Raw genomic sequence first — 26,253 nt, forward strand, 5'->3', positions numbered from 1 at the left:
AATGATCTGTAAAACATAATCTATGCAACCTTTTGACCAAAGAACCACCATTACATGTTATGTAGACCACAAAGAAGTGTTTTCGATTTAGAAAAATAGAAACATATAATAAAATGTATAATATATAATATAATATAAAAAAAATATAATAATATGACTCCTTTATGTGCCCAAAGACTGACACGCCTTATATGTAGAAAGATTAGAATAGAGTGCCTTTTATTGTCACTATACACAGGTACAATGAGATTAAAAGCAACCCCAGTATCATTCCGACAGTCTATAAATATGGAAAACATAGAAAAGGAAAGAAAATAAAAATAGTGCAAAAGGAGGTAAGGTGCACAGTCCAGTCCTGAGAACGAATGTTCTGAATGTGTTGTTTAAATAATATTTATTAAATATTATACTATACACATATATACAAAAGCATTTTAACTGTGGGTGGAAAGTAAAAATTGTACACAGAGAGTTGCTAAACTATAAAATCAATCCCTATGAGAGTTCACTGTGGTTATCACTTTAGGTAAAAAACTGTTCTTGAATCTGTTTGTCTTGTACCTGATGACCCTGTAGCGCCTTCCTGAGGGCAGCAGGTCAAACAGGTCAAAGCCAGGGTGATGTCCTTGATAAAGTTGGTTGCTCTGCTGAGACAGCGGGAGGTGTAAATGTGTTTCAGGGACGGGAGAGGGCAGCCGATGATCCGCTGTGCTGCCTTTACCACTCTCTGGAGTCTCTCCTTGTCTGCAACGATGCAGCTGCTGTACCATGCTGTGATGCAGTATGTCAGCAGGCTTTCAATGGATGAGCGGTAGAAGGTCAGCAGCAGGTTCCTTGAGGACCCTCAGGAAGTGCTGAGCCTTCTTAGTGATGGCAGTAGTGTTTTCTGACCAGGAGATGTCAGAGATAAAGACTCCAAGAGACCGGTGTGGACGCTCTCCACACACTCACTCTTGATGAAAAGGGGGGTTAGTGTTGTGTACATAAATAAGGACATTTAAATATATAATATACGAGTTAATGTTAAATGAGTGATTACATTTTCAATTAGTTCAGTAAAGTGTAAATATAATCTCCTATAATTACAATGGACACGTGTGCCGTATTTTCCGGACTATAAGGCGCACTTGAAATCCTTTTTTCGCTTCCGACCTGGAAGTGCTGTGTTTCCTAAAGTCGACGACAATCTCCTTGGTTTTCTTGGTGTTCAAAGCAATATGAAAAAGGATTGATAGTAGACCATTCATCAGCAGTGCGCCTTATTATCCGGTGCGTATTATCGTCCGGAAAATACGGTAATGTTTTTTTTTTTTTTTTTTTTTAATGTTCTTTAATATTTTTCTCATTTATTTGTATTTTATGAGAATATATTATGTATGTAATTAATAGGGGTGTAACGGTACACAAAATTTTGGTTCGGGGTTCCCTCCGGGTACTCCGGCTTCCTCCCACTTCCAAAGACATGCACCTGGGGATAGGTTGATTGGCTACACTAAATTGGCCCTAGTGTTTGAATGTGAGTGTGAATGTTGTCTGTCTATCTGTGTTGGCCCTGCGATGAGCTGGCGACTTGTCCAGGGTGTACCCCGCCTTCCGCCCGATTGTAGCTGAGATAGGCGCCAGCGCCCCCCGCCACCCCAAAAAGGGAATAAGCGGTAGAAAATGGATGGATGGACTACCTCTGTTTAGAGGTCACGGTTCAGTTAATTTTCGGTACAGTAAGAAAACAACAAAATATACATTGTCTGGTTATTTATTTACCAAATTTGCAAAATCTTCCACCAAAAATATTTTTCCTCGTGGAATATTTGATGTGAAGTAATAGGAACCTTGGATAAGTCAATAAGTCATAATAACATTGATTTTGATTCAATATTATAGAATAGAATAGAAAGTACTTTATTATTCCCTGGGGGAGATTCAGCACCACAGTTTGCTCACAATAGACAAGAATAATAATAAATAATATAATATATATTATATATATAATATATAAATAAAATAAATATATACTACTTATACTCTACATATGTTTGTTTTGAGCAATGAATGTTTGAAAGAAAAAAAAAACAGCTTTGTTTTATTCGTCAACATTGCAACTTTTTCTAAATTACACTTAACCTTTAAGCTATTTTATTTGACTTCTGTTATTTTTTTGTTTATTTTAATAGTATTTTTAGAATGTGCCGTGGACCTTTAAAACATTAGCTGTGGGCTGCAAATGGCCTCCGGGGCACACTTTTGACACAAAAATAAAATCTGAAAACTCTATGGATAAAAAGCAGACGCATGCGCTCTATCTGTCTCTCCCCCTCCCTCACGAATGCTGCTGCTCGCGCAATTTGTTTTGTTTTTAACCTTCTTAACACTGAACGTACATTGAAAATACACGCAACCATAACTCGAGGTGCCAGACATTTGGGGCGTTTGGGGGGGCTCGCTCCATGGGGGGGGATTGGGTCCGGTGTGGTCAGGACCTAGCCTGGTCATAAACTGACCATACCTCCTCTTTTCAGCAGACATGTTCTCTTTTGCGGAGCTGTCAAGGTGAGGTTTCTTAAATGCCTCAAATGTCCGGCATTTTGAGTATTGTTTACACAATGTGAAGTACGCTACTTCATATGTCCGTGTGGAAACTCGTTCGGTACACCTCCGCACCGAACCGGAAACCCCGTGCCGAAACGGTTCGATAAAATACCCGTACCGTTACACCCCTAATAATTAAATATGATTAATTGGGATTATATTTCACACTATATAGGTAATGTTATAAGCAATTTTTAATTTAAAGAAAAAAACAATAATTCATATTTTCATAATTTGCATGATTGGCTGAATAACTTTCACAAGGGCGCAATAAAAAAAAAGAGAAACATATTTTACAATAGCCATTCATTATGAATTACTTGTTTTTTATGAATGTTAGATTGTGCAGATATCATGTACCGTTTTTTTCGGACTAAAAGTCGCAGTATTTTTCTAGTTTGGCCGGGGGTGCGACTTATACTCCGGAGCGACTTATGTGTAAAATTATTAACACATTACCGTAAAATATCAAATAATATTATTTATCTCATTCGCGCAAGAGACGAAGAAAATGTCAGCAATCGTCACACACACGTCAACCAATAAGAATTCGGCGGGGGAGGGTCATAGCAGAAGTGCATTGTGGGTCATGGAATGCTAACTGCAATATGCTACTGCCGTAGCTATTAAAATGGATCATTTCATCGTTGGCGGTAACTTATAAAAACTGAGAAGGGCTGAACAAAAATGGCACCGTAAAGGAAATCATGTACTACAGATTACAAGCTGGACGTAGTGAAATATGCAGAACAAAACGACAAGTGGAAGCGACGCATACCTTTGGAGTTGGCAGAGTTGTTTAGAGGCGACATTGAGGAAGAAGATTTCACGGGATTTATCGATTAGGAGTGACGGATTGTTTGGTAAACGTATAGCATGTTCTATATGTTATAGTTATTTGAATGACTCGTACCGTAATATGTTACGTTAACCTACCAGGCACCTTCTCAGTTGGTTATTTATGCGTCATATAACGTACACTTATTCAGCCTGTTGTTCACTAGTCTTTATTTTAAATTGCCTTTCAAATGTCTATTCTTGGTGTTGGATTTTATCAAATACATTTCCCTAAAAAATCTGACATATTCAGACATATTCCTTCTTTATTATGCATTTTCGGCAGGTGTGACTAATACTCCGGAGCGACTTATACTTCGAAAAATACGGTACCTATTAGCTTTACGCAAGTTTTGCATCAATAGCCACTTTAGGCCTCTAGAGGCGATAGTGAGTCGTATCCGATACTGACAAATACATTTGTTTCTTGTTAATAAATGCTAAAAACGTCCCCATTTTGTGCCTATTTATAGAAAAGCGAGCTTAAATGTTTAGTCAAGTGTCAATAGTTTCTGTTTTTTAACCAAATCTCATGACAAACCCAGAACATCTTTCCGACATGTTTGGGGGTGTTTTTCTTTTAATCTCATGCCATAGTTTTGATCTTGCAATGAAGGAATATTCGAGTGCGGTTGGTTGATTTAAGAAATTATCATTGGAGGACTCGTGGAGAGAACTTATTCACGCCATGGTTATTAGAATGGGAACATTGTCACAGCTGGCTTTCATAGCCGCCTACTCCCCTGCCACTGGTGGAAAACAAGCAGTGTTCAGCTTTCAATAGCAGTGTTCCATGTTTTAAAGTTGGAATACGTGAAAATATGCATGCACATTTGCTAACATGCAGTCGGAGCCTGCCGGCAGCGTCACGAGAAATGCCTTTTTCTCAGCTCAATGTGTAAAAACCAACAACAAATGTTATTGCAGTCTCTCATAACCTGGTCACTTTTTATCATGTTAGTTCTGCAGCAGAGTCCAACAGCGAGCTCGCTGCCGTGAGGTTAACTTTTTAGCCGTCACGCCGAATAAACTTTACGACTCACACCGAGTGATGTGCTGCCAGTGTTGGGCAGCTGAACTAACAGCGAGCGGCGGCTGTATGTTAACGTCAAAATAAACAGCTATATGATTGATCGCCAGTCCAGGTGAAGAACTGTACTGCAATACTGCAATACAATGAGAGAGGTTCTTTAGTTTACAGAAAAAATGAAGAATGAGGGGCCCACTTAGATATGATTTGCCGTTTTCCAGTTTATTAAGAAATGTAATGTAGTTTAGGAATGACACGGCGTAGGAAATCTATTCTAATAACCGGATGCAATAATAAAGAGTGCAATATTGGGATAGTGCAATGTGTGATCTCATAACTAACTGATAAACCTGCGCACTGTTCACTGTCGTCATTGTATTGGCGGATGAATTGTATGTATGTAAGTAAAACACTGTCTTGATGTCCAAGACAAATTTCTCCTCTGAGACAATAAAGCTTATTATTATTATTTGATAAACAGTCAACAATTTAATATTTTTTTTAGTGCTGTCGAACTATTAAAATATTTAATCGCGATTAATGCCATTATTCATAGTTAACTCAAAATTAATCGTGATCTCGCATATAGGTTTAATTTCTTCATTATTAATAGGTGTACCCTAGACCAGTGGTTCTCAAATGGGGGTACGCGTACCGCTGAGGGTACTTGAAAGTATGCCAAGGGGTACGTGAGATTTTTTTTTAAATATTGTAAAAATTAGCAATAATTCAAAAACAATTTATAAATATATTTATTGAACAATACGTCAAGAAAATATGAATGTAAGTTCATAAACTGTGAAAAAAAAAATGCAATTCAGTGTTGACACCTAGATTTTTTTGTGGACATGTTCCATAAATATTGATGTTAAAGATTTCTTTTTTTGTGAAGAAATGTTTAGAATTAAGTTCATGAATCTAGATGAATCTCTATTACAATCCCCAAAGAGGGCACTTTAAGTTGATTACTTCTATGTGTAGAAATCTTTATTTATAATTAAATCATTTGTTTATTTTTCAACAAGGTTTTAGTTATTTTTATATCTTTTTTTCCAAATAGTTCAAGAAAGACCACTACGAATGAGCAATATTTTGCACTGTTATTGTTATACAATATAATAAATCAGAAACTGATGACATGCAGTAGTGCTGTATTTTACTTAATCTTTTTTTTTTCAACCAAAAATGCTTTGCTCTGATTGGGGGGTACTTGAATTAAAAAAATGTTCACAGGGGCTACATCACTGAAAAAAGGTTGAAAACCACTGCCCTAGAGCAGTGGTCCCCGGTCCACGGACCGTGACACATTTGCTATCGGGCCGCAGGTAAACATGAAATAATTTATAAAGGACTGAATTTTCTCCGACTTAACTTCGGCTTGTCCCACGGGACACACCAATAAGCTTGTTTATAGATGTACAATAAAAGTCCTGATAAGAAGTTGCCATTTGTTATATTTCTTATAACTTTGTGACATGATACAATGCACATCAATGAACATATAAAAAAAATATAAATGTCCCATAACAAGAAGATAGAGAAAAAGAAGAAGCTTATCGACTATGTGTCCCCACGGACTACAATGGCGGATGCGCGCACATTTTTAGGACTTTTGCAGATCCCAAATACACATCAGCAGGTAGCAGAAGGTAAAAGTTGGTTTTGCACAATATTGCGAAACAAAACTCCAGGTAATATGTCTGCTCATAAGTGCCATTTTACGGTCCTTATAAACGCACCATAATAATACTCGTATGTTTAATGCGCTGACAATCCATCATGCGGTGCAGCTTCATAGCTTACTGAAGTCGTACTAAAAACATTTTGACAGATTTTTGAGCGCCGTGTGTAATGTTCTTTATTCTCAATGGAACATTCAAAGTTTTGACGTTTTATTATCGTCATCTTGCAGTTTACACATATCTCTTATGTATGACTGCCATCTACTGGTCACATTTATAGTTACATCTTGTACCAAATAAAATTGCTTCGCGGTCGGTAAGCCCAAGCAGAATTAGGCGCACTGGGTTATAAGGTGCACTGTGAATTTTTGAGAAAATGAAAGGATTTAAGTGCACCTTTATAGTCCGAAAAATACGATGCATTTGTTTAAAGACAAATATTTGACTTTTTCTTAGCTATTTTTTTTAATCTAAAAGGGATGTCCCACCAACATTTTTTTCCTCAGATCTGATTGGATGTCAATAATTTTGACATTAGATTATAGCATTTACCGAAATGAACATAAAAAGATCGGATTTGACAAAATAATCAAATCTGCATTGGACAGCCTATCTCGCAGTTTGCGAACGTAGCCTAATGTACTGCGATTGACGGACAGCCAGTCTCCTCGCCTCGCCCCTGAAATCAGTTGGAATAGGCTGCAGCTAACCTGTGACCCTAATGAGGCGGGATGGATAGGAAAATAATCAAATATTCTGAAAAAAGTGGGAACGTTTTCATCAAATGAGTACTAACATACACAGTTTACAAAACCACGTTTGTAGTCCGGAATCCTTAAGTATCTTTTGGTTTAGTGCAGGGGTCACCAACCTTTTTGAAAACAAGAGCTACTTCTTGGGTACTGATTAATGCGAAGGGCTACTAGTTTGATACGCACTTAAATAAATTGCCAGAAATATCCAATTTGCTCAATTTACCTTTAATAAATAAATCTATATATATATATATATATATATATATATATATATATATATTAAAAAAATGGGTATTTCTGTCTGTCATTCCGTCATACATTTTTTTTCCTTTTACGGAAGTTTTTTTGTAGAAAATAAATGATGAAAAAAACATTTAATTGAACGATTTAAAAGAGGAGAAAACACCAAAAAAATTTAAATTTAATTTTCAAACATAGTTTTTCTTCAATTTCGACTCTTTAAAATTCAAAATTCAACGGAAAAAAAATTAAGAGAAAAAATAGCTTATTCAAATCTTTTTGAAAAACTTAAAGAAATAATTTATGAAACTTCATTATTAATTTTTCCTGATTAAGATTAATTTTAGAATTTGGATTACATGTTTAAAATAGGTTAAAATCCAATCTGCACTTTGTTAGAATATATAAGAAATTGGACCAAGCTATATGTCTAACATCCATCCATTTTCTACCGCTTATTCCCTTTTGGGGTCGCGGGGGGCGCTGGCGCCTATCTCAGCTACAATCGCAGGGCCAACACAGATAAACAGACAACATTCACACTCACATTCACACACTAGGGCCAATTTAGTGTTGCCAATCAACCTATCCCCAGGTGCATGTCTTTGGAAGTGGGAGGAAGCCGGAGTACCCGGAGGGAACCCACGCATTCACGGGGAGAACATGCAAACTCCACACAGAAAGATCCCGAGCCTGGATTTGAACCCAGGACTGCAGGACCTTCGTATTGTGAGGCAGACGCACTAACCCCTCTGCCACCGCGAAGCCCCTATATGTCTAACAAAGACAAATAATTATTTCTTCTAGATTTTCCAGAACAAAATTTAAAAATAAATTCAAAAGACTTTGAAATAAGATTAAAATTTGATTCTACAGATTTTCTAGATTTGCCAGAATCATTTTTTTAAATTTTAATCATAAGTTTGAAGAAATATTTCACATATATTCTTCGTCAAAAATCAGAAGCTAAAATGAAGAATTGAATTAAAATGTATTTCTTATTTTTTAAAATAACAAAAAAAAAAAACTTGAACATTGATTTAAATTGTCATGAAAGAAGAGGAAGGAATTTAAAAGGTAAAAAGGTATATATGTTTAAAAATTCTAAAATCATTTTTAAGGTTGTATTTTTTCTCTAAAATTGTCTTTCTGAAGCAAAGTAAAAAAATAAATGATTTTATTCAAACAAATGAGGTCCAAGTCTTTGAAATATTTTCTTGGATTTTCATATTCTATTTGAGTTTTGTCTCTCTTAGAATTAAAAATGTCGAGCAAAGCGAGACCAGCTTGACCCCTAGTTTAGTGTATAAAAAACTGTTAGCATATCCATTAGTTACTTTTGAGATAATTGGAATAAAAGTCCTTAACCTTTGCTGAGGTTGTACAGCCACAAATGAACTCCGGGAGAGTTGAAAGTGATTGTGTGAGTGCTGGAAAGTGGAGGAGAGAGGGGAGGATCTTTTAACGTGACTGGAGCTTTGGGAGGGTGAAAGGGTGAGAGGAAGATGGAAGGAGAGAAAACTCCCGAGTCAGACAGTCTAGACTGAATGTGAGGTAACTCCTCAATGAACAGAAGTGCTCCCATTTGTCAGGATGATTTATTCATTCATTTGACTGGATTTAATCCCTCGGCAAATGGTGATAGTCAGTGACAGTCAGTGCAAAATGATGTCGCTACCAGGATGGTGGATTTTCCTCTTGATCTCCGTGGAGGCCTCTCTTGCATCTGCCGAAAACTATCCGTACAGTTTCTATAGGAGGATGTGCTACAGGCCCTACTGTTTCCGCGGTTACCATGGCTACAACCAGGCTTACAGGGCTGCAGGTAAGCGAGGATTTCCTGACTAACGTCCAAACTGAGCAATCCGAGCGGTCTGGGAGTCTTCATAGTCGGAGTTCCTGATTGATATGAACATGAAACAGAATCTCTCCACTGAATATCTGCTGGTATGACGTCTGAGTAAATGCATGTTCTGCATTGTTTTACATGAAAACAATACATTAGTGGTGATATTCAGACATATTTTTCTTCTGCAAATGATGAATAAAGTGTATATTGGACCTTGTGCGGTCATAGCGCTAACATGCTGTTGCTGAGCCAACAAGCCTGGAAGCTTTGGCTGGGAGCACAGAGGGGTTTTGTGGCTGGGGGGCCGGTTACTTTCGGCAAAACTGGCTGGATTAGTTTCCTAAACCAAAGCATGGCGTGCATGGAAAAAATGAAAGGAGAAAGCAGGGGGTTGACTCTTGCCAGCTCCTGCAGATGAAGTGAGGCTGACGTTTGGCAAAGAATCACAAAGTTCAGCGTTGTGCCCCAGACAGTCTTTGTGGGACATGACTGGAAGTGGAGGGGTTCAAGTAAAGGATCCGACTCCATTGCTGGAAACAAGAACCGTTTTGCTCAGGCAGCCGACTGGCCGTGTTTTTATTGTAAGTACAATCTGTGTGTGGAGTTGTGGTAATTGAAAACACAGTTGTCATCCACCGTGTCAGCACAGAAGGAACTTCTGAAGTCAAAAATTTATGAACCTGGACAATTCCTAATTGAGCTGGCATCTTGCATAGCGGTATGGGTTTATTAAAACATGGCTCAAATACAGTAAACTATTATATTGTGAGGACAATCTACTTAGATTACCTGCACTAACTCGTCAATGAACAGCAACAGAAAAAAAAAACACTGATCTTACACACATGCAGAGAGGTTTGCTGTGTAAACAGTGTGAATTTAAAATGTAATTAAACTGGACTTTTAATCTTCAATCAATCAATGTTTACTTATATAGCCCTAAATCACTAGTGTCTCAAAGGGCTGCACAAACCACCACGACATCCTCGGTAGGCCCACATAAGGGCAAGGAAAACTCACACCCAGTGGGACATCGGTGACAATAATGATCCAGTGGGACGTCTGTGACAATAATGATTATGAGAACCTTAGAGAGGAGGAAAGCAATGGATGTCGAGCGGGTCTAACATGATACTGTGAAAGTTCAATCCACAATGGATCCAACACAGTCGCGAGAGTCCAGTCCAAAGCGGTTCCAACTCAGCAGCGAGAGTCCCGTTCACAGCGGAGCCAGCAGGAAACCATCCCAAGCGGAGGCGGATCAGCAGCGCAGAGATGTCGAGGCGGATCAGCAGCGCAGAGATGTCCCCAGCCGATACACAGGCAAGCAGTACATGGCCACCGGATCGGACCGGACCCCCTCCACAGGGGAGAGTGGGACATAGAAGAAAAAGAAAAGAAACAGCAGATCAACTGGTCTAAAAAGGGAGTCTATTTAAAGGCTACAGTATACAAATGAGTTTTAAGGTGAGACTTAAATGCTTCTACTGAGGTGGCATCTCGAACTGTTACCGGGAGGGCATTCCAGAGTACTGGAGCCCGAACGGAAAACGCTCTATAGCCCGCAGACTTTTTTTGGGCTTTGGGAATCACTAACAAGCCGGAATCCTTTGAACGCAGATTTCTTGCCGGGACATATGGTACAATACAATCGGCAAGATAGGATGGAGCTAGACCGTGTAGTATTTTATACGTAAGTAGTAAAACCTTAAAGTCACATCTTAAGTGCACAGGAAGCCAGTGCAGGTGAGCCAGTACAGGCGTAATGTGATCAAACTTTCTTGTTCTTGTCAAAAGTCTAGCAGCCGCATTTTGTACCAACTGTAATCTTTTAATGCTAGACATGGGGAGACCCGAAAATAATACGTTACAGTAGTCGAGGCGAGACGTAACAAACGCATGGATAATGATCTCAGCGTCCTTAGTGGACAGAATGGAGCGAATTTTAGCGATATTACGGAGATGAAAGAAGGCCGTTTTAGTAACGCTTTTAATGTGTGCCTCAAAGGAGAGAGTTGGGTCGAAGATAATACCCAGATTCTTTACCGTGTCGCCTTGTTTAATTGTTTGGTTGTCAAATGTTAGAGTTGTATTATTAAATAGAGTTCGGTGTCTAGCAGGACCGATAATCAGCATTTCCGTTTTTTTGGCATTGAGTTGCAAAAAGTTAGCGGACATCCATTGTTTAATTTCATTAAGACACGCCTCCAGCTGACTACAATCCGGCGTGTTGGTCAGCTTTAGGGGCATGTAGAGTTGGGTGTCATCAGCATAACAGTGAAAGCTAACACCGTATTTGCGTATGATGTCACCTAGCGGCAGCATGTAGATGCTGAAGAGTGCAGGGCCAAGGACCGAACCCTGGGGAACTCCACACGTTACCTTAACGTAGTCCGAGGTCACATTGTTATGGGAGACACACTGCATTCTATCAGTAAGATAAGAGTTAAACCAAGACAGGGCTAAGTCTGACATACCAATTCGTGTTTTGATACGTTCTAATAAAATATTATGATCGACGGTATCGAAAGCAGCGCTAAGATCGAGGAGCAGCAACATAGATGACGCATCAGAATCCATCGTTAGCAATAGATCATTAGTCATTTTTGCGAGGGCTGTCTCCGTCGAGTGATTTGCCCTGAAACCAGATTGAAAGGTTTCACATAGATTGTTAGACGCTAAGTGTTCATTTAACTGCTCCGCAACAATTTTTTCGAGGATTTTTGAAATAAAGGGAAGGTGAGACACCGGTCGGTAGTTTACCATGAGGTCAGGATCGAGGTTAGGTCTTTTAAGAAGAGGATGAATAACCGCTTTTTTGAATGCTAGGGGAACAGTGCCCGAGGAAAGTGATAAGTTTATAATATTTAGCACTGATGGACCTAATAATACAAAGAGCTCCTTGATCAGTTTCCCAGGAAGAGGGTCAAGTAAACATGTTGTTTGTTTTATTCCATTTACACGTTGTAACAATTCCTCTAATGTTATTTCCTCAAAACGAGAGAAACTATTTTGGAGGGCAGTATCCGCCGTATATACAATCGTGTCAGTGTTAATAGAACCCCGTTGTAGCTGGGACGCATTGTCTTTAATCTCCTTTCTAATGACTTCAATTTTCTTACTAAAGAATTGCATAAAGTCATCAGCTGAGTGGGTGGAGCTACTGGAAGGAGTCCCTTGTTGGGTAAGCGATGCTACCGTACTAAACAAAAATTTAGGATCGTTTTATTACGGTGGATGAGATTTGAGTAATAATTAGCTTTAGCTAAGGTAAGCATGCGTTTATAAGTTATTAAACCATCACTAAATGCTTGATGGTGCACCTCAAGTTTAGTCGTGCGCCATTTGCGTTCCAGCTTTCTGCATAATAATTTCTGAGCTCTAGTTTCTTCTGTAAACCACGGGGTGCGCTTTTTTGGAGCCTTTTTTAACTTTAGCGGTGCTATGTTATCAATGGTTTCGCGCAGGGCGTCGTTAAAGTTGTTAGTGAGGTTATCAATAGAGCCCACATACTTTGGGAATGGTGCCATTACCGAGGGCAGTAGGTCAGCAAGAGTTGTCGTTGTGGCCGTATTAATGTTGCGGCTGCTATAGCAGTTATTATTATTATTAGTTTAATCAGCAACAAAATGTATTGGTCTCTTCCATGGCCAAGTCACTATCCCTGTACAAGCTTTTGTTCATAGTATATGTATGTGTAATTTATTAAATCAATGCTTCTTGATAATGTTCTGTCAAGACCCCACTGGGGTACAGAAATTTTCCTGAACCCACCTGAATGACATCACTGTTGAGAATTTGATAATTATTATTTATCTGTACTGCACACTGTGTGACTTATGTTATTCATGTATGCCACTGACAACTCTTTTTTTGTATTCTTGTCACAATCTTGTCCATCTCTTCACCTCTGTTCCTATGTACTTACTACTTTTACTGGGTAGAAGAGGGACGCTGTTAAATAGATCAGTGATTCTCAAAAACTCTGGTACGCGGGCTCCATCTACAGGTAAACCAAATAATCACTTTATTAAAGTACAGTGTTTTATTTTTTCCTATATACAAACTAAGGTTGTACAGTATACGGGTATTTTTATGGTATCGCGGTACTAATGAATCAAAAACGGTACTATAATCTGTTTGAAAAGTACCGTTTTCTCGGGCGTCGTTACATTGCTGGTTTTACGAGTAGTGGAGCATGTTCGGCAGCGCACAATCACAAAGTACTTACAAGCAGACCCAGTGTGTAGACAGAAAAGGGAGAACGGACGCATTTTGGCCTAAAAACTAACGATAAAGGTGAAGCTATAACACTGAAACGCCCTCAGGAACAAGTGCTTTAAGACAGCGGCTAACGTCCATTGTGCAACACGAGAATGTTTTAAGGGGAACTAAATGTGATCTCTGAAAGGGGTACAACTTTTTTCCAAAGTAGGACCACCACCCTGGCATAAAATACGAGTACCTTAGCTCATGAAAAACTATGTTTTTCGTAATTTCATTTTAAGTGGGCCTAATCACTTATATTAAAAAGTAATATCATTTAAGTCTCACCTTAAAACTCATTTGTATACTCTAGCCTTTAAATAGACTCCCTTTTTAGACCAGTTGATCTGCCGTTTCTTTTCTTTTTCTTCTATGTCCCACTCTCCCTTGTGGAGGGGGTCCGGTCCGATCCGGTGGCCATGTACTGCTTGCCTGTGTATCGGCTGGGGACATCTCTGCGATGCTGATCCGCCTCCGCTTGGGATGGTTTCCTGCTGGCTCCGCTGTGAACGGGACTCTCGCTGCTGTGTTGGATCCGCTTTGGACTGGACTCTCGCGACTGTGTTGGATCCATTGTGGATTGAACTTTCACAGTATCATGTTAGACCCGCTCGACATCCATTGCTTTCCTCCTCTCTAAGGTTCTCATAGTCATCATTGTCACCGACGTCCCACTGGGTCATTATTGTCACCGATTTCCCACTGGGTGTGAATTTTCCTTGCCCTTATGTGGGCCTACCGAGGATGTCGTGGTGGTTTGTGCAGCCCTTTGAGACACTAGTGATTTAGGGCTATATAAGTAAACATTGATTGATTGATTGAAAAGACTGCTGTCATTTGATTATTAGAATAAAAGTTGTTATGATGCCCAGTTTGGGACAGGTGTGATGCTGGTGTGGCCAGAGTGTGCACATCTGATGTTGCTCACATGTTGCTCCTCTGATTGTAATTGAAAAATTGGAGGGAACATAGGACACACTCTTTGGTAGTAAAATAAGTGTAAAAGTTAAAAAAGAAAATTCATTCTTTATTTTGTTTTCTCTTTTAGCCATTCCTATTTTCATTTATTGCCGTTACTATTGTTATTTTACTTGTTGTTTATTCCTTACTGATTTATATCTGGTTGTTTTTTTTAAATTACTTTTAAAGATGAGTTTTGGTGTTACAAAAAATAGTCATGATTTCAAATGAATGAATAATCGTGTTATTACTCGAGATTTTAGTATCAATCAAAATAGTCGTGATTATTATTTTTGCCATATTCGTCCAGCCTTGCTTCAAATGCAGCCCTGCTATCCCGTGCATCCATCCATCCATCCATTTATTACCGCTTATTCCCTATCTCAGCTAAAATAGGGTGGAAGGCGGCGTACACCCTGGACAATTCGCCACCTCATCGCAGGGCCAACACAGCTGGACAGACAACATTCACACTCACATTCACACACTCGGGCCATTTTAGTGTTGCCAATTAACCTATCCCCAGGTGCACGTCTTTGGAAGTGGGAGGAAGCCGGACAGACAATTAAAAAAATGTCAGGAGGTTTCCTACAGCCACAATTGCTAAGACACCAGTGTGGGTTATTTGCCTTTATAGACCACACCCCAGGCGACTATAGAAGTCTTGACAATCCTGTCAAGCTTTTCTTTGATAGATGCTCTGCTCCGCCACAGAATTCCGTAAATATATAATAGTTGGATGTGTACCTAATGCTGTGTCCTCCAGTGCACTTCTGTGTGAACATAAAATATAGCCATGTGGTGTGTAAAGTGTTCGATGAGGTCCAGATGCTCTTGTCCACTCGCCACATTGTCCCAAAGAGTGTGACAAACACACCGTGGATGCCAAATTCTTCATGAGTACTCCACACAGTCGCTTTAATCGAGCACAGGATGGTGATTAAGACCAGATCACAGGCAGGGGGACTATTGATACTTGCTGCATTCCGGACATAGCTGCAAAAAGTCGCCTGAGGTTAACACTGGACGTAGACGTTTTTGTTGGCGTTCAGTGTTTTATTAAGTGTCACCTGCGTTTATTGACAACCAGCCACAAGCCGCTCCCTGGTTGATACCTCACCACACTTTTTAAACATTGCCGCTGACTGGAGATAAGTTTTAAGCAGGAGTTCCTCATGATGGAGTTTACAATATGATCATCATTAACCTTTTAAGATGTTCACAAACACAACTACTCGTTGTGGTTGTGTACGTTTCCCCACATTAAAACATCTTGTATGTGTTAATTTCCTCTTGGGGTTATATTGTGTTTCCATGTGTTGGCCTGTGTTTCCATGTGTTGGCCTCCCCCGCTGGGGGAAGGAATTGAAATGTTCAGTAGTTGTTACCACATGGGGAATTTGTTGTGCTTCATTTGCATGGCAGCCTACTTTGCCTGCTCATCCGTCTTCTGGAGGTGCAACATCTACCTCCTAAAGGGTAATTGCTCATGCAGCCTGGCAGCTCCACTGGAAATCTGTTTGCCATAATGACAGGGTATTAGTCCAATCGCACTGATTTCCCTCCCATCTCTCTTCCTGCTTCTGTATCCCCCTTCCTGCCTCTTCCCCACACAGATATTGATGAATGCCAGGTCCACAATGGAGGCTGCCAGCACACGTGTGTTAACACCAGAGGCTCCTACTACTGTGAATGTCGCACGGGGACCCGCCTGCATGTCGACGGACGTACCTGCATTCGTAAGTGTCCGAACTTGTGTGGCTGGCCGTTAAAAACATAAAGTGCATATATAAAAGAATAGACTGCCTTTTATTGTCACTATACACATGTACAATTAGATTAAAAGCAACTCCAGTATCAGTGTGGCAGTTTATAAATATGCAAAACATAGGAAGGAAAGAAAGAAAAATAGTGCAAAAGGAGGTACGGTGCACAGTCCAGTCCTGAGAACGAATGTTCTGAATGTGTTGTTTAAATATTATGCTATATACAGTGGGGCAAAAAAGTATTTAGCCAGCTACTGATTGTGCAAGTTCTCCCACTTAAAATAATAACAGAGGTCTGTAATTTTCATCATAGGTACACTTCAACTGTGAGAGACAGAATCTGAAAAAAAAATCCAGGAATTCACTTTGCAGGAATTTTAAAGAATTTATTTGTAAATTATGGTGGAAAATAAGTATTTGGTCACTTCAAACAAGGAAGATCTCTGGCTCTCACAGACCTTTAACTTCTTCTTTAATAATCTCTTCTGTCCTCCACTCGTTACCTGTATTAATGGCACTTGTTTGAACTCGTTATCTCTATAAGACACCTGTCCACAGCCTCAAACAGTCAGACTCCAAACTCCACTATGGCCAAGACCAAAGAGCTGTCAAAGGACACCAGGAAAAGAATTGTAGACCTGCACCAGACTGGGAAGAGTGAATCTACAATATGCAAGCAGCTTGGTGTGAAAAAATCAACTGTGGGAGCAATTATCAGAAAATGGAAGACATGCAAGACCACTGATAATCTCCCTCGATCTGAGGCTCCACGCAAGATCTCATCCTGTGGGGTCAAAATGATCATGAGAACGGTGAGCAAAAATCCCAGAACCACACAGGGGGACCTGGTGGATGACCTGCAGAGAGCTGGGCCCAAAGTAACAAAGGTTACCCTCAGTAGCACACTACGCCGACAGGGAATCAAATCCTGCAGTGCCAGACGTGTCCCCCTGCTTAAACCAGTGCATGTCCAGGCCCGTCTGAAGTTTGCCAGAGAGCACATGGATGATACAGCAGAGGATTGGGAGAATGTCATGTGGTCAGATGAAACCAAAATAGAACTTTTTGGTATAAACTCAACTCGTCATGTTTGGAGGAAGAAGAATACTGAGTTGCATCCCAAGAACACCATACCTACTGTGAAGCATGGAGGTGGAAACATCATGCCTTGGGACTGTTTACTGTTTTTTGCCAAGGGGACAGGACGATTGATCCGTGTTAAGGAAAGAATGAATGGGGCCGTGTATCGTGAGATTTTGAGCCAAAACCTCCTTCCATCAGTAAGAGCTTTGTATGGTTGACCAAATACTTATTTTCCACCATAATTTACAAATAAATTCTTTAAAAATTCCTACAATGTGAATTCCTGGATTTTTTTTCACATTCTGTCTCTCACAGTTGAAGTGTACCTATGATGAAAATTACAAACCTCTGTCATCATTTTAAGTGTGAGAACTTGCACAATCGGTGGCTGACTAAATACTTTTTTGTCCCACTGTATATACAGAAGCATTCAGACTGTGGGTGGAAAGTAAAAATTGCACACAGAGAGGTACTAAACTATAAAATCAGCCTATGAGAGTTCACCGTGGTTATGATGGCCCGTCATATAAGCGCGACAGTGAAAACTGACCAAAACATTGCATCATGACTGACTAAATACAGCATATATTATTGGAATCAGAATCAGAAGTACTTTATTAATCCCCAAGGAGAAAGTAAGATTTTCAGCATAATCCCATTCAAGAGCAGACAAAGATTACAGGAAGACAGAACAGGATCGCTGACGGGTCTGCCAACTTCCAGAGCTCCTTTCAAAAAAGGTGAGAAACAGGTAAAACCTGGGCCCCTGGAGTGGGGTTCAAGACTGAGGCCAAGAGAAAAAAAACCTCATCGCCATAGCACAAATAAACATGTGTGTAAGAAGGAAACATCAAAGAACACAAAAGACATTAAATACGTTAAAAGGGCACAGCTGATGCAACCAGCCACTTCTACACAGCCACAAAAGTAAAACAACAAAAAGTAATCTACCAATAATATACATTGTGTACACACTATTGCACCATGCATATACAAGAAACCAAACAAAAACTTAATTTGAACACCCACATACAGTGGTGGCCTCTGCGGTGTTCCATGCCATCGACTGCTGGGGTGGGGGGAACATGGCCAGAGACAGGAGCAGACCCAACAAAGCAACCAAGAGAGCCTCGGCCTCCCACTAACTCTCGGCCAGTGTCCAGTCTGCATGGCTGAGCGAGGATGCGTCCAATGAGACTTGAGGCGTCCGATACCTACTCATTCAGCCAAGACACCGTCAAGCCCGACCTTCCCAGCGTCAGCTCCGCAGCCCTGTCTCTTCATCCTCATCTCCTCTCCTCCAGTATCACAAAACGGACTCCGGTGTGGCACAGACCCAGCAGCTTGTCCCCACGGCCAAAAGGCTCCCGGGAGGCAGATCCAGAAGCCCACAAAAAAGCACCGCAGAAGTCACAAAAGTACCACCCTTTGTCGCACAGTCCCAAAGTGTCCCGAACCAAAAAGCAAAAAAACAACAAAAAGCACATGAAAACAAGAGGAAAACATCAGGAACAAAAAAGGTTGAAACGAGCCCAGAGTTCCTGCCACCAGCAGCCACTACAGCGGCCCCATCTTGGATTTTTTTTTTTAAAAGAAATCCAACAATCCATACATCCATTTTCTACCGCTTATTCCCTTCAGGGTCGCGGGGGGTGCTGAAGCCTATCTCAGCTCCAATCGGGCGGAAGGCGGGGTACACACTGGACATGTCGCTACCTCATTGCAGGGCCAACACAGATAGACAGAAATATATTTATATTTATAGAACTGACATGATAAAATAATGGTTACATATTTAATACCTTATTAAATAATAGATGAAAAAGCAAAAGTGATTCAATTAAAATGGTCTTCAATACATTTAAACTTTTAATAAATAGTAGCCGCTTGTAATGTTAATTGTGTGGAACTTTTTCAATCGTTCAGCTTTATTGGTGTAGTGTTTCTGCCAAGTTACACCCTCATTTTGTTTTAGCCTTTGACCGTAGGAAAGAAATGACAACCCAAAATACAAATTAGCATCTTACAATCGTGCAGTGAGTGCAGACTTGCATGTATCACATTATCTTAATTTAATGGGACATTAAAAGCCTACTTTGGCCCTATTGTGTGAATGTGAGTGTGAATGTTGTCTGTCTATCTGTGTTGGCCCTGCGATGAAGTGGCGACTTGTCCAGGGTGTACCCCGCCTTCCGCCCGATTGTAGCTGAGATAGGCGCCAGCGCCCCCCGCGACCCCGAAAGGGAATAAGCGGTAGAAAATGGATGGATGGATGGATGAAACCCACTACTACCGACCACGCAGTCTGATAGTTTATATATCAATGATGAAATATTAACATTGCAACACATGCCAATACGGCCTTTTTAGTTTAGTAAATTGCAATTTTTAATTTTGCGCGAAGTGTTGTGTTGAAAACGTTGCGGTATGATGACGCGTATGATGAAGCGTGCATTTGACGTTTCGGGTTGTAGCAGACATTATTTTCCGACCCAATCCAAGCTATAAGTCGTCTGCTTTAATCACATAATTACACAGTATTCTGGACATCTGTGTTGCTGAATCGTATGCAATTTGTTCAATTAATAATGGAGAAGTCAAAGTAGAAAGATGGAGGTGGGAAGCTTTTAGCCTTTAGCCACACAAACACGCGGTGTTTCCTTGTTTAAAATTCCCGAATGTGAAGTTTTACTATGGATCAGAGCGGTCAAGCGAACATGGATCCCGACCAAATGTCAACTGCCAGTTTTCGGTGAGAAAATTGTGGTAATAAGTCAGCTCTTACCGGGGACACCAGCGGAGCTTCGTCCTGGTGCAGCGCGTGACTTCCCTCAGAGACTCTGTCGTCAACACACCCGTGGCCACACCCCTCCGACTTTCAGGTACTGTATAATCTCACTAAAACAATACGCAGATAAGAGATTTTCCAGAATTATCCTAGTTAATATGTCTAATAACATCTGAATCGCTCCCACTGCAATCACCTTTTTTTTTTTTAAACTATTTTATTTTTGTAATATTTTTTTTAAGTGCTTCACTCTAACTTTCCTCATCCACAAATCTTTCATCCTCGCTCAAATTAATGGGAAAATTGTCGCTTTTCTCGGTTAGAATTTCTCTAGCTGCTGGTGGCCATGATTGTAAACAATGTGAGGATGTGAGGAGCCCTACAACCTGTGACGTCACGCGCACATTGTCTGCTACTTCCGGTAAAGGCAAGGCTTTTTTATTAGCGACCAAAAGTTGCAAAACTTTATTGTCTATGTTCTCTACTAAATCCTTTCAGCAAAAATATGGCAACATCGCGAAATGATCAAGTATGACACGTTGAATGGACCTGCTATCCCCGTTTGAATAAGAAAATCTCATTTCAGTAGGCCTTTAACCCTGTTAAAGTCCAGGTTGTTTTTCAGCATTTTTACATACCTTTTTTTTATTCACCTTAAATATTCTTTATCTCACCTTATTTTTCTCTTTTTATCTTCCTGTACCAAAATTGCTTATAACAAAAAAATAACATGATGAGACAATTACAAAATCATGAAACTTATTGATCCTACATCTGGTCTAACTTGACCAATTTTTCCCATTTAAAGATTTTTAGGCAGTTTGTGCTATTTTGACTGAACATCTGTACAGCAGCGCCGTCATATAAACACCATCTATTATGCAGCGCCTGTATTTTCGGCATCCAGGAAGTCAAATATAAACTGCTTGTGAGTTTTTTTTTTTTTTTATGAGCTCATGTAAGAGGATGAGCCTTTTATGTTGTACAATTTAGTGACGTTGAATTAAATTACATCACAAAGACTAAAGAGCATTAATTGCAGGATATTTGTTTCCAGTGTGAAGAATACTATAATTAGCATTCTTTTTTTAACCAAATGTTTAGCTAGTTTGCTGTTAAGAAGTGTCGATGGGAGTATAAACTTGGTGCTGGCTGCAACAGTTGCCAATCACTCTGTCTGGCGATAGTTTTTTGGCTAATGCTCATTTCTCTTGAAAAGGAATACATCATGAATACACTGTGAATACATCCTAAATATAACGTAAATACAACGTGAAAACACATGGGAATACATCGGGACTACACTGTGAATACATTGTGATGTAAATACCAACCTGAATACACCGTGAATGAATTGTGTATACATAGTAAATACACAGTGAGTACACTGGAATACCCCACAAGTACATCGTTAATACAATGTGAATTCTTTCTGAATTACCGATAATTGGGTATATATTGTGAATACACTCTGAATGCACTCTGAATACACGACACTTACATCGTGAAAACCCTTTGAATACATGGTCAATACACTGTGAATACACTTTGAATAAGATTTGAATACACTGTCAGTACACAGCGAATACACAGTCAATACATTGTGACTACACTGTCAATACATAAGTTAAAGTACCAATGATAGTTACACACACACTAGATATGGCAAAATTGTTCTCTGCATTTGACCCATCACCCTTGATCACCCCCTGGGAGGTGAGGGGAGCAGTGGGCGGCAGCGGTAGCCGCGCCCGGGAATCATTTTTGGTGATTTAACCTCCAATTCCAACCTTTGATGCTGAGTGCCTAGCAGGGAGGTTATGGGTCCCATTTTTATAGTATTTGGTATGATCATGAATACACTGAGAATACACCGTGAACACACTGTCAATACACTGAGAAAACGCAGTGAATACATCCTGAATACACTGTGACTCCATGGTGAATGCAACATGACCCGACTGTCCGTCAGAAGCTCTGGTGTGTGACAGCAGTTGGATTAGATTAGATAGTACTTTATTTGTTTATTTGTTGTGTGAGGAAATGTACAACAATCAAAGTGCACATGTGGATTAACTCCCAGGTGAAGCCCTTTTCGTGAGAATGTGCTTCAGCCATGAAGATAAAACTGTGCAGATGCCCTTCAAGAAAAAATGCTAAGTATGTTCACAAATAAATGGAGTACTGTCGCGTGTATAAAACTCCCCCCCACCTCCATTTATACACACCACATTGGTTAAAGGGCATTCCAATCAACACAGTGTCAAAGGAGTGGAAAAAGAAGTTTGAATAAATTCAAGCTTCAGCTTTGCTTATCTTATCCAGCTCTGCATCTGCCCGCTGAGGTCAGGCGAGTGCCACACACTCAGCGTGCGGCAACATATTTAAGCTGGAAAGCAAGCGCTCAGAGGTTTGACGCGCGCCTGAGATGGATGGAGCCTTTTGACGACTGCCTTTATCGTCGAGTAATTGAGGCCAGCCTGGAGAGGCACAGTATGTCCATCCATCCATCATCCATCATCTTCCGCTTATCCGAGGTCGGGTCGCGGGGGCAACAGCCTAAGCAGGGAAACCCAGACTTCCCTCTCCCCAGCCACTTCGTCTAGCTCTTCCCGGAGGATCCCGAGGCGTTCCCAGGCCAGCCGGGAGACATAGTCTTCCCAACGTGTCCTGGGTCTTCCCCGTGGCCTCCTACCGGTTGGACGTGCCCTAAACACCTCCCTAGGGAGGCGTTCGGGTGGCATCCTGACCAGATGCCCGAACCACCTCATCTGGCTCCTCTCGATGTGGAGGAGCAGCGGCTTTACTTTGAGCTCCTCCCGGATGGCAGAGCTTCTCACCCTATCTCTAAGGGAGAGCCCCGCCACACGGCGGAGGAAACTCATTTCGGCCGCTTGTACCCGTGATCTTATCCTTTCGGTCATGACCCAAAGCTCATGACCATAGGTGAGGATGGGAACGTAGATCGACCGGTAAATTGAGAGCTTTGCCTTCCGGCTCAGCTCCTTCTTCACCACAACGGATCGGTACAACGTCCGCATTACTGAGGACGCCGCACCGATCCGCCTGTCGATCTCACGATCCACTCTTCCCTCACTCGTGAACAAGACTCCTAGGTACTTGAACTCCTCCACTTGGGGCAGGGTCTCCTCCCCAACCCGGAGATGGCACTCCACCCTTTTCCGGGCGAGAACCATGGACTCGGATTTGGAGGTGCTGATTCTCATTCCGGTCGCTTCTCACTCGGCTGCGAACCGATCCAGCGAGAGCTGAAGATCCCGGTCATATGAAGCCATCAGGACCACATCATCTGCAAAAAGCAGAGACCTAATCCTGCGGTTACCAAACCGGAACCCCTCAACGCCTTGACTGCGCCTAGAAATTCTGTCCATAAAAGTTATGAACAGAATCGGTGACAAAGGACAGCCTTGGCGGAGTCCAACCCTCACTGGAAATGTGTTCGACTTACTGCCGGCAATGCGAACCAAGCTCTGGCACTGATCGTACAGGGAGCGGACCGCCACAATAAGACAGTCCGATACCCCATACTCTCTGAGCACTCCCCACAGGACTTCCCGAGGGACACGGTCGAATGCCTTCTCCAAGTCCACAAAGCACATGTAGACTGGTTGGGCAAACTCCCATGCACCCTCAAGAACCCTGCCGAGAGTATAGAGCTGGTCCACAGTTCCACGACCAGGACGAAAACCACACTGTTCCTCCTGAATCCGAGGTTCGACTATCCGACGTAGCCTCCTCTCCAGTACACCTGAATAAACCTTACCGGGAAGGCTGAGGAGTGTGATCCCACGATAGTTGGAACACACCCTCCGGTCCCCCTTCTTAAAGAGAGGAACCACCACCCCGGTCTGCCAATCCAGAGGTACCGCCCCCGATGTCCACGCGATGCTGCAAAGTCTTGTCAACCAAGACAGCCCCACAGCATCCAGAGCCTTAAGGAACTCCGGGCGGATCTCGTCCACCCCTGGGGCCTTGCCACCGAGGAGCTTTTTAACTACCTCAGCGACCTCAGCCCCAGAAATAGGAGAGTCCACCACAGATTCCCCAGGCACTGCTTCCTCATAGGAAGACGTGTTGGTGGGATTGAGGAGGTCTTCGAAGTATTCCTTCCACCTATCCACAACATCCGCAGTCGAGGTCAGCAGAACACCATCCGCACCATACACGGTGTTGATAGTGCACTGCTTCCCCTTCCTGAGGCGGCGGACGGTGGTCCAGAATCGCTTCGAAGCCGTCCGGAAGTCGTTTTCCATGGCTTCCCCGAACTCTTCCCATGTCCGAGTTTTTGCCTCCGCGACCGCTGAGCACAGTATGTCCATCACTTTCAATTCAAGCCCAAATCTTTTGGCTTGTTTTGCGGCGATGTTTTCTCCTCAAAGAGATATTGATAATGGTGGAATTGTTAGGTCGTCTTTGAGTGCAGAGGGGCTCTAAGCAGGGGTGCCCAAACTTTTTGACTTGGCTACAGGAAGGGATAGAAAGAAGAAGACAGAGAGGGAAATTGTAGGGACAAGAAAATATATGTATATATGTATGTATGTATATGTGTGTACATTTACAGTATATGTATTTGTGTATATACCACACACACACACACACACATATATATATATATATATATATATATATATATATATAATGTGTGTATGTGTGTATTAGATATATGTGTATATAAATATAACCATATATACACACGTGTGTGTGTCTATTAATGTGTGTGTATGTATATGTATGTAAATGTGTATATACAGTATAGGCCAAAGGTTTGGACACACCTTCTCATTCAATGGGTTTTCTTTATTTTCATGACTATTTACATTGTAGAGTGTTACTGAAGGCATCACAACTATGAATGAACACATGTGGAGTTATGTACTTAACAAAAAAAGGTGAAATAACTGAAAACATGTTTTGGTAAATAGTAAATAGGTTGTACTTGTATAGCACTCTTCTACCCCTTTTTAAGGAGCCCAAAGCGCTTTGACAGTATTTCCACATTCGCCCATTCACACACACATTCACACACTGACGGCGGGAGCTGCCATGCAAGGCACTCACCAGGACGCATCAGGAGCAAGGGTGAAGTGTCTTGCCCAAGGACACAACGGAAGTGAGAAGGATGGTAGAAGGTGGGGATTGAACCAGTAACCCTCAGATTACTGGCACAGCCACTCTACCAATTTCGCCACACCGTCCCCTCGTGTTTTATGTTCTAATTTCTTCAAAATAGTCACCCTTGGCTCTGATCACTGTTGTGCACACTCTTAGTATTCTCTCGATGAGCTTCAAGAGGTAGTCACTTGAAAGGGTTTTCACTTCACAGGTGTCATAGTTTTGATGCCTGAAGTGACAATCTACAATGTAAATAGTCATGAAAATAAAGAAAATACATTGAAATGAGAAGGTGTGTCCAAACTTTTGGCCTGTACTGTATCAATCAATGATCAATCAATGTTTATTTATATAGCCCCAAATCACAAATGTCTCAAAGGACTGCACAAATCATTACGACTACAACATCCTCGGAAGAACCCACAAAAGGGCAAGGAAAACTCACACCCAGTGGGCAGGGAGAATTCACATTCAGTGGGACGCCAGTGACAATGCTGACTATGAGAAACCTTGGAGAGGACCTCAGATGTGGGCAACCCCCCCCCTCTAGGGGACCGAAAGCAATGGATGTCGAGCGGGTCTAACATGATACTGTGAAAGTTCAATCCATAGTGGCTCCAAGACAGCAGTGAGAGTCCCGTCCACAGGAAACCATCTCAAGCGGATCAGCAGCGTAGAGATGTCCCCAACCGATACAGGCGAGCGGTCCATCCTGGGTCCCGACGAGCGGCCCATCCTGGGTCTCGACTCTGGACAGTCAGTACTTCATCCATGGTCATCGGACCGGACCCCCTCCACAAGGGAGGGGGGGACATAGGAGAAAGAAAAGAAGCGGCAGATCAACTGGTCTAAAAAGGAGGTCTATTTAAAGGCTAGAGTATACAGATGAGTTTTAAGATGAGACTTAAATGCTTCTACTGAGGTAGCATCTCGAACTGTTGCCGGGAGGGCATTCCAGAGTACTGGAGCCCGAACGGAAAACGCTCTATAGCCCGCAGACTGTATATATATATATATATATATATATATATATATATATATATATATATATATATATATATATATATATATATATAGATATATATATATATATATATATATATATATATAGATATAGATATAGATAGATATGTATGTGTATAGTAGGGGTGTTGGAAAAAATCGATTCGAATACGAATCGAATCGAATGCGTTGTGCGATTCAGAATCGATTCTCATTTTTAAAACTCGATTTTTAAAAAAAAAAAAAGTTGTTTTTTTTTAATCAATCCAACAAAAC

At 41.2% G+C, this 26,253-nt stretch overlaps 1 protein-coding gene across 2 annotated transcripts in view; it reads left to right on the forward strand.

Moving 5' to 3' along the window:
• Positions 1-26,253, forward strand: part of megf6b (multiple EGF-like-domains 6b) — a 187,312-nt gene that overhangs the window by 120,259 nt on the left and 40,800 nt on the right. Inside the window, exons 1-2 of one of the 2 annotated variants that reach the window (XM_061888344.1) lie at positions 8,621-8,955; positions 15,822-15,944. In XM_061888344.1, coding sequence (XP_061744328.1) covers positions 8,766-8,955; positions 15,822-15,944 — 313 coding nt within the window. In that variant the 5' untranslated portion in view covers positions 8,621-8,765. Of the gene's footprint in view, positions 1-8,620; positions 8,956-15,821; positions 15,945-26,253 lie in introns of those variants that run through there. The other variant, XM_061888339.1, reaches the window with a different exon arrangement.

The sequence above is a fragment of the Nerophis ophidion genome, linkage group LG02 (genome assembly GCF_033978795.1).
Source record: "Nerophis ophidion isolate RoL-2023_Sa linkage group LG02, RoL_Noph_v1.0, whole genome shotgun sequence".
Lineage (NCBI taxonomy): Eukaryota > Metazoa > Chordata > Actinopteri > Syngnathiformes > Syngnathidae > Nerophis > Nerophis ophidion.